Source organism: Micropterus dolomieu, linkage group LG08, assembly GCF_021292245.1.
Source record: "Micropterus dolomieu isolate WLL.071019.BEF.003 ecotype Adirondacks linkage group LG08, ASM2129224v1, whole genome shotgun sequence".
NCBI lineage: Eukaryota > Metazoa > Chordata > Actinopteri > Centrarchiformes > Centrarchidae > Micropterus > Micropterus dolomieu.
The window spans coordinates 23,129,668-23,146,031 of record NC_060157.1 but is presented as its reverse complement, the minus strand read 5'-3'; the positions used below and the strand labels follow the sequence as shown (position 1 = coordinate 23,146,031).

At 40.0% G+C, this 16,364-nt stretch overlaps 2 protein-coding genes across 3 annotated transcripts in view; one reads left to right on the top strand and one right to left on the bottom strand.

Annotated features, from left to right (window-relative positions):
• LOC123975290 (interleukin-17 receptor D) overlaps window positions 1-4,853 on the bottom strand; it is a 6,794-nt gene extending 1,941 nt beyond the window's left edge. Inside the window, exons 1-10 of one of the 2 annotated variants that reach the window (XM_046056616.1) lie at window positions 4,815-4,853; window positions 4,620-4,700; window positions 4,503-4,527; window positions 3,837-3,950; window positions 2,782-2,891; window positions 2,511-2,649; window positions 2,117-2,155; window positions 1,990-2,025; window positions 1,779-1,874; window positions 970-1,244 (exon numbers count right to left, since the gene is read on the bottom strand). In XM_046056616.1, the coding sequence (XP_045912572.1) occupies window positions 970-1,244; window positions 1,779-1,874; window positions 1,990-2,025; window positions 2,117-2,155; window positions 2,511-2,649; window positions 2,782-2,891; window positions 3,837-3,950; window positions 4,503-4,527; window positions 4,620-4,691 (906 nt within the window). In that variant the 5' untranslated portion in view covers window positions 4,692-4,700; window positions 4,815-4,853. The remainder of the gene's footprint in view (window positions 1-969; window positions 1,245-1,778; window positions 1,875-1,989; window positions 2,026-2,116; window positions 2,156-2,510; window positions 2,650-2,781; window positions 2,892-3,836; window positions 3,951-4,502; window positions 4,528-4,619; window positions 4,701-4,814) is intronic. The other variant, XM_046056617.1, reaches the window with a different exon arrangement.
• Window positions 4,854-5,333: 480 nt separating this feature from the next.
• Window positions 5,334-15,395, top strand: LOC123975586 (choline dehydrogenase, mitochondrial-like). Its single transcript, XM_046057185.1, has 10 exons — window positions 5,334-5,397; window positions 6,498-6,930; window positions 7,424-7,654; window positions 8,902-9,068; window positions 9,227-9,378; window positions 9,995-10,124; window positions 10,337-10,471; window positions 11,752-11,894; window positions 13,171-13,273; window positions 13,373-15,395. The coding sequence occupies exons 2-10, from the start codon at window positions 6,527-6,529 to the stop codon at window positions 13,789-13,791; spliced, it is 1,884 nt and encodes a 627-aa protein (XP_045913141.1). The 5' UTR covers window positions 5,334-5,397; window positions 6,498-6,526; the 3' UTR covers window positions 13,792-15,395.
• The last annotated feature ends 969 nt before the right edge of the window (window positions 15,396-16,364 follow it).

The window sequence follows — 16,364 nt, the reverse complement described above, 5'->3', positions numbered from 1 at the left end:
GCAAATTTATTAAAAAAGAAAAACTGAAATATCACATGGTCATAAGTATTCAGACCCTTTGCCGTGACACTCATATTTAACTCAGGTGCTGTCTATTTCTTCTGATCATCCTTGAGATGGTTCTACACCTTCATTTGAGTCCAGCTGTGTTTGATTATACTGATTGGACTTGATTAGGAAAGCCACACACCTGTCTATATAAGACCTTACAGCTCACAGTGCATGTCAGAGCAAATGAGAATCATGAGGTCAAAGGAACTGCCTGAAGAGCTCAGAGACAGAATTGTGGTGGTTGCAATCGAGGGAAAGATGAATGCGGCCAAGTACAGGGATATCCTGGACGAAAACCTTTTCCAGAGTGCTCTGGACCTCAGACTGGGCCGAAGGTTTACCTTCCAACAAGACAATGACCCTAAGCACACCGCTAAAATAACGAAGGAGTGGCTTCACAACAACTCCGTGGCTGTTCTTGAATGGCCCAGCCAGAGCCCTGACTTAAACCCAATTGAGCATCTCTGGAGAGACCTGAAAATGGCTGTCCACCAACGTTTACCATCCAACCTGACAGAACTGGAGAGGATCTGCAAGGAGGAATGGCAGAGGATACCCAAATCCAGATGTGAAAAACTTGTTGCATCTTTCCCAAAACGACTCATGGCTGTATTAGATCAAAAGGGTGCTTCTACTAAATACTGAGCAAAGTGTCTGAATACTTACCTACTTACTTTTTTAATAAATTTGTACATTTCTGTTTTTTTCTGTCAAGATGGGGTGCTGAGTGTACATTACTGAGAAATAAAATGAACTTTTTTGTGTGAAAAATTTAAAGGGGTCTGAATACTTTCCGTACCCACTGTAAGCAGCAGGAGTCCAATTGACTAGGTGAGATCATATTACCAACAAAACAATACAAATTATCTTCACTTGAATTATTCTTAGTCAAACAGCAAGTAAATTTGCAGTCTCTACCTGTGTGCAGACGATGAGCACTCGGTCTGCAGCCTTGACTTGTTCCGCCAGCCAGCGCATTGGCCCCAACTCCGCGATCTTCCCCTGCTGCCACATGTCGACAGCCACCTTGCAGCCACCATGCCACTGTAGGAACTCTGCCAGGGCCGCCACGGCCTGCTGGAAGGCTGAATTCTCAGCAGGATACACTATGAGTACAGGGACAGGAACTGCGGGAGACGTAGGCAACCTTTTGAAACCCAATGATGTGACAATGTTGGCTCCACAGCTTTTATCTGGGCAGTAAGAAATTATTGGAAAGAAGATGTTAGCAACAGGCAACAGTGTCAAATATTTTAAATATAGATTTATGAAATTATATGGAAAGCTTGTAGCGAGCCCAAGCTTTATACGTTTCAGCACTTCTTTCCTCCATCTAGGTGGTGAAGCAGGTCTCTATTGCAAGATACCAAGACGTTTAGCCAGTAGAGCAGTTAAAGCTAAGCTCCTTTGCAAATGTTACAGAAAGATCTCTGTAAATAATTTGGGAAGCAAGCTTTAAATATTTTGGTCCAATGGCAAAGTAACTGAGGGCATACCCAAAGTATGTGTACAAGATTGATGATTGAGCCCATGCACACAGGGGAGCATTCCTGTTAATTTGGCTTGGGTATAATCCATTTTAAATCAAATTTAGCAATAAGGTAAACAATGGGTGCACACAGAAGAGGAGTGCATTAAGGTGAGCATCTATGCCCATTTATCATCTGCAATTTTGGTTCCTATGTTCTTTTCCTACTAAATGTGTGTTTAAAAAGTGTTGTATTTACAGATTAGGTAGCAGGAACCCAGGATCATCAAACCAGCCAGTCCTCCAAAAATGGCCACCACTATGCTGGTGTGGTTGACAGTTTCTTCTTCCAAGTCTGCACAGACAACCGAACACACAAAAAACACATTCCTTACTTTACTTTATGTAATTATATTGAGATGTTAACTGTATTCAAAGTAGTGGCACTTTAAGTAATTGTGGAGTCTTACTTGAAGTCCTACTCTTGAAAGGGACTTTAAAAAGTGCTGTTCAGGATAGATTAATAACCATATTTGTCATAAAGTTTTATACCTTATACATAAACACACACATGTTCAAGCAAATGCACAAGCTCACCTCCAGTAACTGCAGAAGTTGTTGAAGGATTAACAGTTGCTAATAAAACAAAGAAAAAGTTTCAACATTTTAATGCTTTTCACATCCAGCTGCCTGTAGCGAAACAACAAAGCTTACATAACTGAGATTACAAAACACATTTATATCACTTACATATAATGTACCCATTTCATGTTTTGATAAAAAGCCTTAAACATGCAGTATTTCATTTTTATGTGCTGTTAAAATGTTATGGAGATACTCTATTAACTAAATATGTTTAACTCATAGTGATGATGATTAATGCCTCACAGTGTGGATAGCAAACTAACACAAATACTAAACATTTTTTCTGCATTTTTGATACTTTGTTGCTGAGTATCAAAAAAGTAGAGAAATTTAAAAATGTACTTACTGTGTTTTGGGAGAGGTATGTCAATATCGACGCTCTTGTAAGAGAGGCCGCTCCCCGGAATAGGCAAAGGGAGATTGGAAGCTTGGGCCAAGATACAGCCATAACTGGACTTATTCTCTACTAAATAGTGAAACCATATCTAGATTCGAAAAGATGACAATAATAGCATTAAATTTAATCTTTTCAACCTCACATGTCTTTCAAACTCAAGCGGCATGGACAGTCACTGATTAAACATTATCAATTTGGGTCAAGATTCCATTGATTATACCTGCTTTAACCCGGTGAGGTTTGTCTCAGCCAAAGGTGGGTTGTATTTACAGTGGTAGACTGATTCCCCTGAAATTCTGATCCGAGTGCCTGTCAGATATTTAATACTAGCTGCAGAGAGACAAAAATATGAGAGTTCAAAATATAAGCCCTGACGAATAAACTGGCAATTTTCTTGTTTGCAAATGTTGTTGTTAACTGCTATTGCAGTTCTTTATCAGGATTAACTTTTTATTTCAATTAATTTGTTTGCTAATATTGTTGTTAGCGCTCACACACACACACACAAAATGTATTTCCATCTCTGGGATCATCTTTATGAACGTCTACTCTGTTGCTGTGGGACTGAACTGGGAACCCCCAGCTCCCAAATCTTACTCACTTCCATTTTTTACCATCTAATCATCCTTTCCTTTTCTTCTCTCCTTCCTTTTTATCCTGTTTACTCTTCCACACAACTATATATCCCACAACATGTGTGTACATACATAAACATATGTGATTTCCCAGACTCTATTCATTGTATTTACTTGACAGACTTTTAGCTGGTACACACTCAACATTTAAAATACAGGAACCAATTTTTATTTATAACCATTAACAAATCCAGTTACCATAAGAGATGGGCTTTAATGCAGAAGTGAAAAATCCCATCTACATAATGAAATAATACATTTACAACTTTGTTTATTTTATTATTTCATATTTCAAGTGTGTACCAGCTAAACATTTAAATATAAATGTTTTTACCTTCTGCCTAGTGCAGCATCATGTCAACCAGACTAAAGTCCTGTTTGTCAGGCAAATAAAGAGAGCCTAGGAAAACACCTCTATAATGGATAAACAAAGGTCTAACAACTGTTGTTGTTGTTGTTTTAACAGACAATCAGTAAGTCACATTCTTGTTTTTAAACTATATATATAATTATTAATTCTCAAGATGCAATGTCAGAGATAATATGTCCTAAGTGTGTAGTCAACTATTTTGATAAAACTGTCTTAAAGTCAACAATATCAAGTAGTTTCCATGTGGAAATACAAAGTGTTGTCTCCTACCATCAATGTTGATTGCCCAGCTTATGTTCAGCATATAGTTTCTTTCCACTGTCACTTGGACCATTGTCAAGTTTGCCAGAACAGATGGAGTCTGATTTCCAACAGGAGGGAAATCTATAACGGGAGACAACATAGGTGCTCATTGTCCACACAATGATGACAGTGTTGTATATTATTATTCTCTGAGATTTATCACTGTTCACGATTATTTCAGCTGTTGGCGTGCACTGTACTTTCTGTCTGTTGAGACACCAGAGATTTCTCAATGGACAAAACATTATAGTCTTATTCACAAGAATCTGGAACTCTGGCATTGTAAAATGTGCTGAAATCCTTTTTTGTACGTTTTTTAAATAAACTTCTGTTGTTTACCCCTGGCCTGCATATAAAATATAAAACTGCATATTCATTAGTTTTTATTTGGAGGTAATGGGGTTTCCACTTGTGTCATCCTCAGTCAACTTTATGAGAAATTTTAGTTTTTTACTGTAATCTAAGTTCCATGTAAAGATGTTTCAAGCAAAAGAGAAAGCTGAAGCTTAAAAAAATAAAAGTACACTACAAAATAATGTCACTAGCTAAAAACACATTGGCCTTTGTGTAGTGGCTTTAGCTTTTAAACTAACGCTTTCATTAGAGGTCAGGTTATGAATAATCACTACATACCATGGAATTCATGACACTCCATTTTCTGCAAAGAAATTTCAGAAACAGATTAAATTAAAGTAGTTTTAATTGTAACTGAAACAATGAATGGCTCACTTGCTAAAGTGGATAACTTACAGTTTCATGTGAGGTCGCCTGAGCCGCCACATGGGACAAAAATATCAGTGTGACTACCCACATAATGAACATCTGGCTGGTCTAAAAAGTAAAAAAAAAAAAACAATTATTAAAAATAAGAAATAAAAAAAACATAAAAACAATGACACATATATACACTTTTACAATCCGCAGCATCTTAAGAAAAAGACTTACCTGTGGGCTTAATATCCTGCCTGCGTCGCACTTGTTGAATGAACCTCTTCACAGACACACTGGTTCCGTTCACTTTTAAATACAGTCCAGTAAGCCCCGCCCACAGCAGTATGGGCGTACTGATCACGGCTCTGTGAAGCGGCTCTTTACTTTCCGAGAGCCGGCTCTTCAAACGGCTCTTCATTCAGGAGCCTGCCTCTTGGGCTTGTCAATGTTACATAATTAACATTGCAAGAAATAAATATGCAAGCTTCTCTGGAATACAATATCTTATCTCATAGTGATGGTTAAATAGTGGGATATCTCAACAATAACTAGCAAAACTGGTTTTTCTATGCTTATTTTCTGTCCTTAATGTTCCTCCTTATGTTCATGTGTACTGTAAACACCAATTTATACCAAGGCAAATTCCTCATGTGTGCAAATGTACCTGGCAATAAAGCTGATTCTGAATCTGATTCTGATTCCGGGAGGGGGAGTGTGGGGGAGGGGACTCCCATTGTTCACTTAAAGGAGCCGACTCATACAGCCGACTCGTCCGCGGCGACACGTCGCAACTTTACAGTATAGAGAACAGTGACAGGTAAGTTCCGCTATTTTCTGCTGCTAAATGCAACCGCTCAGTGTCCTTCTTTCAGTTATGTTTGCATTAACTACTCCGGCACCCTCTCGCTCTAACTTACACGTAACTTAGTTTGCAAAGTTACATTGTGCACACACGCACTGTAAAGTTTCCTCGTCCTGCTGGACACTGCAGACGACATAAACAGCGTTCAAGACCAACACGGTTACTCTAACGATGTTTTAAATAACGTTACAATTCAAACACCCTTTAAAGCGTTTGAAATATTTGAAATGTGTTTTAATCAAACACAAATGCATCTACAGGCCTATTACTGACCCAAGACCTTTGCACAGATAAGCTAAGTTGTGGTTGCGAAATCGGCATTTCATCATAAACATAAACCTCAGACTGGCCTAAGGGGCCTGAATGGTGGTTACAGCAGGAGCCGAACCTGACAAGAAAACCACTGGTATACCCTGTTGTCCAATTGGGTGTGTTTCCCTCCTCGTCTTTTTGTGTTCTGAGACATTTGTATACACAGGAAGCTGAAAGCAAAAAAGATCTGTGAAGTTGAATTTCATATATGTTAATATATATCATATGTTCAGATCGTCTGGTATTTGTGTGTGTTGTGGAACATGCATTCGTGATGCCCAAAATTACGCAGAAATCATTTTACACATTTGTAAATCTTGTTTTTTATTTGAAGATCATGTACAGTTGTTATTTCTCCAAACCTATCAGGCTAAATCACAAAGTGAGACTGCAGCACAGAGGAGCTGAGTGGTTGAGACACACAATCGATTTGCCCAAAATAAGTTTAAGCATTTGGTACTTCATCAGAAGTTCAGAGAGAAACATAAACTTTGCTCCTCAACAGCAGTGAGTGAACCCTGACAATTAACAGGGGCTCCAGTTCAGGCATTTCTAGTTGTTCACTTAACTGCTGGTTATTAAAAGTATGAGTGGAGAATATAACAAAGGATAGGGTGTGGCTTAAGTAATAACTAATAAAATGCAAAAGGTCTAATCCATAATTGGCATACTTAGCAGGGCAGTGCACTAGTAATAGTTACTAGTTTCAGTTCCAGCTTAATGTGTGTTGTTGTGATTTACAGTGAATGAAGAAAACCCTCCAGGAACCAGGATGTTGTCTTTGGCCACTGGAGCCAGACGAGTTCTGACCACTAATCGAGGGAGATTTATGAGTGATGGCAATTACAGGCTTACCTGTTTGCCAGAGTTTGTCTCCAGGACCAGAAACATGGGCCAGTCGTTATCCTGCTCCTGTTCCTTAAAGCATTACAGATGCTTTAGTGCAACATCTGCTTCATCATCACCTACAGCCAATCGGAAAACACCCTCCTACAGTTATGTCATTGTTGGAGCGGGGTCAGCGGGCTGCGTTCTTGCCAACCGCCTCAGCGAGGATGCCCATGAGTCTGTGCTGCTGCTGGAGGCTGGACCTAAGGACAGGTTGCTAGGCAGCATACGACTATCATGGAAGATCCACATGCCTGCTGCGCTGACCTACAACCTCTGTGATGACAAGTACAGTAGTTTAATCATTGCAGTGCAGATATATAAAACTGTTTTGCTTGCTAGTGTATGTCATCCATTACTACGCACTACACTATTTCTAAGTGTGTGCAAACATAAATTACTTTAATACAAATGTAGCAAACCTGTAACATATTGACTTGATGTGACTTTTTACCAACACGCCAATCCTCCAAAACTGCACTATACAATGCTAACTATCATACAGTTTACTCAAGTAACAGTTTATGTAAATATGATTACTGAGTTTAGAAATAAACAAAAAGGCAAATTTATGATTTATTGTTATTTTAGACTATTAAAGCCACAATAAATTAAAAGTGGATATACTGATGTTTTTAACAAATGACTCATCCATGTCATCCCAGTGGTGCAACTTATTAGTCCAGGATATCAGAGTGATATCAGACTCAGTTTAATAACATTATTATACAGACAGATCAGTTCCATTTTGATGGCATGCTGTATTTCCTTTTCTTGTCAGGTATAACTGGTACTACCACACTTTACCTCAGACTCACATGGACAACCGGGTGATGTACTGGCCGAGGGGCCGTGTCTGGGGCGGCTCCTCTTCCCTCAATGCCATGGTGTACATCCGCGGACACGCTGAAGACTACAACCGCTGGCAGAGAGAGGGGGCCGAGGGCTGGGATTATGAACACTGTTTGCCTTACTTCAAGAAGGCTCAGCATCATGAGCTGGGAGAAAACAGGTACCTAACAAAAAAAATCTGGATTTTTCATCTTGGAGTACCTTTTAAGTCCCTTCTGTCCAATGCTTGTAAATGTGCAGTGACACAGTGAAGATCTAATGCAGAACCTGGCCACAAGAGTGTCACAGGTTAAACGCGTGCGTCACCAATATCGTGTCAGCACAAGAAATTGGGAAGTCAGGAAACATGCAAATGAAAAAGGCAGATGGCAGCTCACATATTAAAATGCTTGGAAATGCAGTGACACAGCGAAGATCTTATCATGCTGAAACTGGCCACATGAGCATCACAGGTTAATTGCAGTGTGTCACAACTCTAATTTCAGCACAAGAAAATGGGAACGTAGGAAACATGCAAATAAAGAAGGTAGATCAAAAGGATAATAAATGTATTCTATGACTGTATTCTGTACCATCTGTACCATGTACTATCTGTCTATATTGTTTTTGTTTATAGTGTGTTCTCTATATTGTAGCCTATGTGTGATTTTATTATTGTATTATTATTGTATAAGTAAGGGCACCGTGAGCAATGTACAATCCTGAGTCAAATTCCTCGTAGGTGTACGCGTACCTGGCAAATAAAGCTGATTCTGATACCATGTACTGTAATAGAACCTTATCATGCCATGCCTCCATGGGAAGCTTATCCTGCAGCGTTAAATTAATGTAATGCTTCTACTGTCAGTTTCTTTGTGTTTGCACTTAGCAGCAAGACAAACATATAATGTCAATGTCAAGCTCGATTGTTTTCAGGATTCAGGAATTGTTTAGGCGCAAACTGCTTCACATTTCACAAGATCTTAGTCACCAATGAAAAGGCCTTTTTGCCTGAATCAACTAGCATTGTACAGATACAGTAGCTTACATGCAGGTTCAGGTTAAGTCAGTCCCAGTGAGCACATTGTCACATTCTTATATTTTTATGTTTAAAATGTTCATATGTAAACAGCTCTGGAAATGGTTTTGATCTGATAGATTTTAAAAATATAAAGATTGTTTCACTAAATAAATGCAGGTAGAAGGATCTCAGCACATTTATGTTTTTCGTTCATGTCCTGAATTATCTGATAACTACATTTACAAAACTCTCTATTTAAAGGTAGCACTTCTGATAATAAAACTATTAATATCTTTACAATATTGATCATTGAATGTGATTTCCACAAATAGATATGTTGCATTTTAAAATGGTACTGTTGTCATCTTTGTGACACATTCAATTTGTGTTTCTCGTGTAAACTGTAGGTACCGGGGAGGGAGTGGACCTCTTCATGTGTCTAGAGGGAAGACCAACCATCCCCTTCACAGGGCTTTTATTGAGGCGGGACAGCAGGCAGGATACCCCTTCACTGATGACATGAACGGATACCAACAGGAGGGCCTGGGCTGGATGGACATGACCATTTATGAAGGTTCAAGGAAGTACTATAACTATATGAAATGTAAATGATTAACAAATAATCACTGAGAACACTTGTAATTTCAATGCACTATTTCTACTATTCTATTTCTATCTTTTATGAACCAACCCTTTAATATTGTCTAAATCTCACTGCCCAAATCTGTCCAGGAAAAAGGTGGAGCACAGCCAGTGCCTACCTGAGACCCGTCCTGGGTCGACCCAACCTGAAGGCCGAGGTGCGCTGTCTGACCACCAAGATTCTGTTTGATGGCAACCGCGCCGTTGGAGTGGAATACACACAGAGAGGACAAAAGAAAAGGGTAAGACCGATAGAATTTTAAAAGATATTAAAGAAAGTCTTGAGTAAGACAAACATTCCTCACCAAACCTTTTTATTTATTATTTCACTTACTCATGTCTTATTGAATGTAGATTCCATTTTAGCCATGCTCGTTGCGTAGCCCTGGCCGGCTGGTCCAACGTCTTGGTTCAGACTGATATATCTCAACAACTATTGGATGGATTGACCTTTCATTGTGAACAGACATTAATGGTCCCCATTGGGTGAATGTCCTGGGTGAATGTGTTGATATTTTTGGGTTTTGGTGAATTATCTTGACAATTTTGAATGGATTGCCATAAAATTTGGTAGAGATTTTGATGTTGCTCAGAGGATGAATACTAACGACTTTGGTAATCCACTTACTTTTCATCTACCACCGCTAGCAGGTCAGACTGTTCACTCAGAAAATCAGTCAAGTTATTTGAGCTGATCATTTTTTCTGTCCTGTAATTGCCATTGTGAGCATGTTAGCATACTCACGTTGCCATTAATCTCAAAGCACTGCTGTGCCTAACCACAGAGCTGCTACTCTGGCTGTAGACTCTTAATCTTGTTCAGTGATTCACTCATCAGTTTTTCTGGTCTCTCTTCAGGTGTTTGCAGATAAAGAGGTGATATTGAGTGGAGGATCCATCAACTCCCCTCAGCTTCTCATGCTGTCTGGGGTGGGAAACGCAGATGACCTGAAACAACTCGACATCCCTGTGGTTCAGCACTTACCAGGTACATTTTGCGCACTAGGAGATGTTTTTTACCCATGTAAGCATTTAAAAAATGAAATGGAATTTTTTTAGACTAAGCACACGAACACATTAAACACATCAAACACTGATAGAGTTATACAATTTCCCCTCCGTGTCATGCTTACAAACAGACCAGCTCTGGAGTGCATTGTATTATAATGACTGGCGTTCATGCCTCTCTTTGTCTTTCAGGTGTTGGCAGTAACCTGCAGGATCATTTGGAGCTGTACGTCCAGCAGCAGTGCACTCAGCCCATCACCCTTTTCAAGGCTCAGAAACCTTTCCAAATGGTCAAGATAGGCCTGGAGTGGCTCACTCGGTTTACTGGTAACCGAAGGCACCTATGCATGCATGCATTGGACACACACATTCTTCCAAATGTTCTACAAAAATAGTGAATTTATGTGGAAATATATCTCTGAACAGATCATCTGCCTTTCAGTAAGTCTCACTGAATCTATGCCTCTTACAAATACAGGAAATACCTGGTATGGACAGGTAGGGGTTAATGTAAATGGCCAAACTCTGTATCTTGTTTGAAGAAAACTTATTCCTCATTAACATGCAACTATTCACAGCATGGTTTTCCGCAGTCTAATCAGATGATTAGACATTTTTTGAATGTCAAATATAACTCAGCTGTTTTACTCCCTAAATCAATAACCAGCCAGATGCAAGGAATTAGTAAACCCCAGGGTGTGCACTACTGGATAGTACACCTCGGACTGCAAACAAGGCCAATTATGACTATTTATGAGGTTTATGTTATGATTCATAGTTGATCCATCGAAGTTTTATATTTTTAAAACTTTCTTTGAGCCTATAAAAGTCTCTGTTTTGTACTAACTAGTCAATAATCATAGCCTTTCATGCATGACAGTGAACATTTTCAAAGTTTACTGTAGCATGCCATGATTTCCTAAATGTCCCGCCTCATGCAGGCTGTGATTGGTACATTCAAGAAAAAAGAAAAGGTTGTTTCAACAAAAGTAACCTGAAACAGCTAAAGAGCCAGCCAGCCAGCCAAGTGGGCTGGTGCAAAATCAAAGTGGGCTGACGATGCATCTCTCCCGCTCTTGATTTTGTATAAATGGCTGCTCAAGTGGCCCACAGAGCAACCGGCCCATCAGTTTTTCTCCCAGTGCTCCTCATGGCCAGTCCGGCTGTGCTCTGCCCTGTTTGTCACTCTGCCTGAGGAGAAAAGCTGTACTCGCACTGTAGTTTATTTGGTTGTCATGACTTTGCAAGTGATTGCGGTCCTGTCACTGTTCCAGTTGCTCATCCTCCAAGTGGAGAGAGCGTAGACAGCTGTTAGTTTGAGTTCAGGTCCGCAGAGTCGTGAATTGCGAATTCACAAAATTCTGGGGCAGCTGTAGCAATAATTCTGGTATGGTAAGCCGCCACTGCAAAATATATAGTATATAATATATACAAATAAAGCATACACTCATCAAACACACCAAGTCAACCAAAGACAGGGATATCACAATGCAACAATACAAAAACACAACACAACAATACACCAGTGTATGTGTATCTGGCATCTGGTCTTCAGTGTGGTAACACAGTGTTCCACTTTCTCATTAACCATGACGATCACTCCCTAGGTTACGGAGCATCAGCCCATATGGAGAGTGGAGGGTTTATACGCAGTCGACCACACGTCACACATCCCGACATCCAGTTTCACTTCCTGCCCTCACAGGTTATCGACCACGGACGAGTTGCCTCCAAGCTAGAAGCGTATCAGGTGTGTGTGGCTCTTGTACTGTCAGAAAGAGCGGATGTTTTTTTGTGCAGGTGGAACATGATGGGAGTTTAATCTGAAAGTGTCATTTATACACAGTTGGTTTGAGTTTAACTTGACATGGTGTGTGAGTGTGGCAGCTTTCACAATGTATGATTATGGTTTTGTTTTATTCCACAGGGAAAGGACAAGTGGTTTATATACAAACACATCTGAATATGCTGAAACTACCCCACTATTAATCATTATGGACAAGCTAACAACACAGCTGTGGTTTTCCATGGAAGTGTACTTCCAGCTAACCAGCTGCCTAGAAATTTCCTGAGAATTGACCTAGTGATGTTATTTATAGCCTTGTTAAGAGAAATGTACCAACCAGGAATAAATAAAGAATCCCATTTGCGCCATACATCTTTTATGTTGGAATTGTCCACAGGGAAATGTCAGCAAAATTCATGGTTATCAGGTTATTTGTGTTTGATTCACTAGTTAATGTGTGCAGGCTCCATGAATACCAAGTCCTATAATATTGGAAATGGGCCCTATTCTTTTTTATAAATTCTGGGGACTAAATGACTCATGGGTACAAAACGTTTTGGAATTGTTCCAGTAGATCGCCTGCAATGGCTGTCTATCTTAAAACAATACTCGCATGCAATACTAGCCCCAGTGTGTGCCACATTTATTACTATTACATTCAAGTCACAGAGCTAAGCATCAGTTTTTCTACCTGGTGATTTTTGAAAAACCCAGAAGGTCTTTTAATTAAAGTCACTGGTGCTGATTTTGGTATTCTCAAATACTCTTCTTTAATGTTGCATTGTATTATTTAATTTTATGTTTATGTGTCATTCCCGGAAATATAGTGGCAACTTGAGAAATTAGGTTTTTTCTTTAATGCAGCAGACAGTTTGTTTTTTTTCATCCAGGTGGTTATAGTCTTTGAGGATTCTGGAAATATCTTATTAAGTTTTGTTAAACAACCTTCTGGGTCTTTAAAAGATCACTGGGCATTTATTCGTCAGAAAAAAGGACTGGAATGTAATGGTAACACATGTGAAGCATAAACTGAAGCAACTGGCCATGCATACGATGAAAACTTTACAGGTCGCTGTAATCATTCTTCCTCTCCTCTCCATTCTGGCTGTGCAGCCATACCTTCTTAGTGTGACTACACTGTAATTTATATGTTATGAAGACCAGGAATTCTAACAGAACAGCAAATATGGCATGCAACAACGAATATAAAACATACCTCTGAAACAAGTTTGTGTTGTAGGTTCATGTTGGACCAATGAGAAGCACAAGTATCGGCTGGATAAAGCTGAAGAGCGCCAACCCTTCCGAGCACCCAGTTGTGCAGCCAAACTATCTCTCCACTGGTAAGATTCTGTCACTGTACTAAGTACCAAATCCATCAAAGGTTCAAAGAACTTCACTCTTTCTGATTTTAGATTATCATCTTCTCTGTCTTCTCTCAGATATTGATGTGTGGGAGTTCAGGGAGTGTGTCAAACTCTCCAGAGAGATATTTGCCCAGAAGGCTTTCAATCCTTTCCGTGGTCCCGAAGTCCTGCCCGGTCCTCAGGTCCAATCTGATGCCGACATTGACGCTTTTGTCCGCCGGAAAGCTGATAGTGCCTACCATCCGTCCTGCACCTGCAAGATGGGCTCGCCAAATGACCCGATGGCGGTCGTTGACCCCAACACGCGTGTCCTGGGTCTGGAGCGGCTGCGTGTGGTTGACGCCTCCATCATGCCCAGCATCGTCAGCGGCAACCTCAACGGGCCAACCATCATGATGGCAGAGAAGGCTGCTGACATCATCAGAGGTCGCCCTCCTCTTGTCGACCCAGGGGTTTCCGTGTACCGGCCGCCAACACTCGACACGCAGAGATGAACAGCGTTAATTAGAGAAATAACAGCAGACACCATTTAGGACCCAATTAAAGGGTAAGTGTTGGTCAGGAAGCGTTCACAGCATAATCAGTCATTACGCACCAACAGCTGATCATTTTGCCCTTGGTCTGATATTGTAAATTTTAAAATTTGAGCGTGTTGTGTTGTTAACTCAACTGATTTGCACACAATATATTATATCAGTGTTAGATGTGTAGAAAGCGCAACCTAAATTCAAGGCCATATTTTTGCTGCTTTACCTCCTAAGCCACAGCCTCCCATATATAAAAGAATGGTTTCCTCCGTTCTGCAGTTAGTGAGATTTCAATGACTAAAACCAACCTTTTGTTCAGGTTAACTGGGTTGACTCCTCACACTGTAGCAGAGTGTGTGTGTGTGTGTGTGTGTGTGTGTGTGTGTGCCTCCTTCCCATTAACACTAACAATGCTTCTATAACACTTCAACCACACTCTATTATCCTGAGATTATTGACTCTGAGGTTCAAGTGAAATTCCACAGAGCATAATGCTTTGTAAAAGGAAGATTTGACACCTGTCACCACCACAATTTTGCAATTGCTTTTGCCCCTATTCATTTTGACTAGAAAAGTTTTTTTTAACACCACCACAGCCCGTCCTAGATTGTGTTTCTTCATCAGATATTCAGCAGCCAAAGTTATGAGTGATCATTGCTCTTGTTGTCTGACTGATGATAAGCAAACTGGGTGTCATGCAGTTTGTTTTGTCTGTTAAGATCAGTTGTCACCCAGGTTACGTTCTTCTTCCTTCCTGAAAAGTTGCAGATTAAACAGTTTGACAAAATATTGGTTTGGTATGTTGCACGCATTTTAAATCAGCGAGGAAAAATAAAAAAGAGCATGTTCAATTCCACTTGTAGTAAATAGAAAAGAATCATTTAGCCTCTTCTCATAAAACACAGTTTGTTGGAGCCAGATTTCCAGGCTGACATAAATACGCTTGTAAATTCCAGATGCCGTCATCTCAAGTTGATACACTAGGATTATTTTAACGTTTTTGAAAGAACTGCTTTGGGTCCAGAATTGAATTTTATTTGCTCTGATCAAGATTAAAACTAATAGGTCCTGGTCTTGGACAATACTCTTCACTGGCAATTTAGTAGAAATCTGGAAGGGGTTTGCCCAAAAATCTGGTAGTATGAATTCGAATTTGGTTGTATACATTGTTTCCGTACCCGGGTTGAAACCAGTCACTTTAACTGTTGTAGGATCTGTCTGCAGTGAGACTGCAATCTTCACTCCCACAGGAAGAAAATTAATGTGCTATGTGGTGAAACCATTATTTGTTGCATTGTTGTCAAGACAACAGTAGGGATAAAATCCCCCACAGATATGAGCAGAGAAACATGTACAAGTCTGTTCTCCCTAGGAAAGGTACCCTTACTGCTGCTGTTCTATCAAGTATTAGTTCACAACTTTCAGTTTCCAAATCAAATCTGGCTATTATAGACTAGGGCTGCAACTAATAACTATTTTCGTAGTCGACTAATCTGTTAATTATTTATTTGATTAGTCGACTAGTCACAATTTTTTTGTCACCCCCTAACCCTAATTAAACCATTTAACTAACTAATTAAATATCTTTCAAGTGAATTACTGATCTCTAACACACAGCCTAACTAGCTGGGGTGGCTGTGGCTCAGGAGGTAGAGCGGGTTGGCTGTTAATCGGAAGGTCGGCGGTTCGATCCCTTGCTCCCCCTGGTTGCGTGTCGAAGTGTCCTTGGGTATTCCGCCAGTGTATGAATGAGTGTGAATGTTAGTTTCTGTTCGAGCACTTAGGCTCAGTGTATGAATGTGTGTGACTGGTGAATGCAGATGTAGTGTAAAAGCGCTTTGAGTGGTCGAAAAGACTAGAAAGGCGCTATACAAGTACAGAGCATTTACATTTACATTTTAGCTAATGTTACCATTAAGTGAACAAGGTTTACTATTCAGAATGAACACCAGTGTCAGCGCCAGGGGGAAAATAGGAAGGAAGACAAGATGATACTCCTGTAATTCACTGATAACCAAACTGAAAAAGGGCGTTCTCTTAACCAGCATCATCCACACGACCTCAAAACCAAGAATGCAAAGAATTATGGAGAGGCTGCTCAAAGGCTGCTCAAAGGCTCAAAGGCCTGTCCAGGGTGTACCTACCTGAAGTCAGCAGACACCATTTAGGACCCGAGTAAAGGGTACATGTTGGTCAGGAAGCGTTCACAGCATAATGAGGAGACTTTTTTGTAGGCTACATCACCAGCCAGATGTTCCTTGATTTACTTTAAAATGTTAAACCAATACTCAGATTGTAACGACAGCGGTACAAAATAATATTTCTTGTCTCTAGTTCTTGTCTCAAAACCGCTCAAAAGTGTATTTAGTGATTAAATAACACACAAAACTTGTAAAAACAAAAACCTGATCTATTTCTCCATTGCTTCCCGCTTCTCGCATGAATGCTTCTTTTTCCACAGTAGTCTTACAGTCAAGCAGTCATGGCAGACAGTGGAAGCTGCCCCCAGCACTTCCTGTAGTGCATTGCAGTTAGAAATG

Coding starts and splice junctions, on each gene's coding strand:
- LOC123975586 (XM_046057185.1), top strand. CDS start 6,527: ATGTTGTCTTTGGCCACTGGAGCCAGACGAGTTCTGACCACTAATCGA. Junction 11,895..13,170: donor CCAAGCTAGAAGCGTATCAG/GTGTGTGTGGCT, acceptor TTTGTGTTGTAG/GTTCATGTTGGACCAATGAG. Junction 13,274..13,372: donor GCCAAACTATCTCTCCACTG/GTAAGATTCTGT, acceptor GTCTTCTCTCAG/ATATTGATGTGTGGGAGTTC.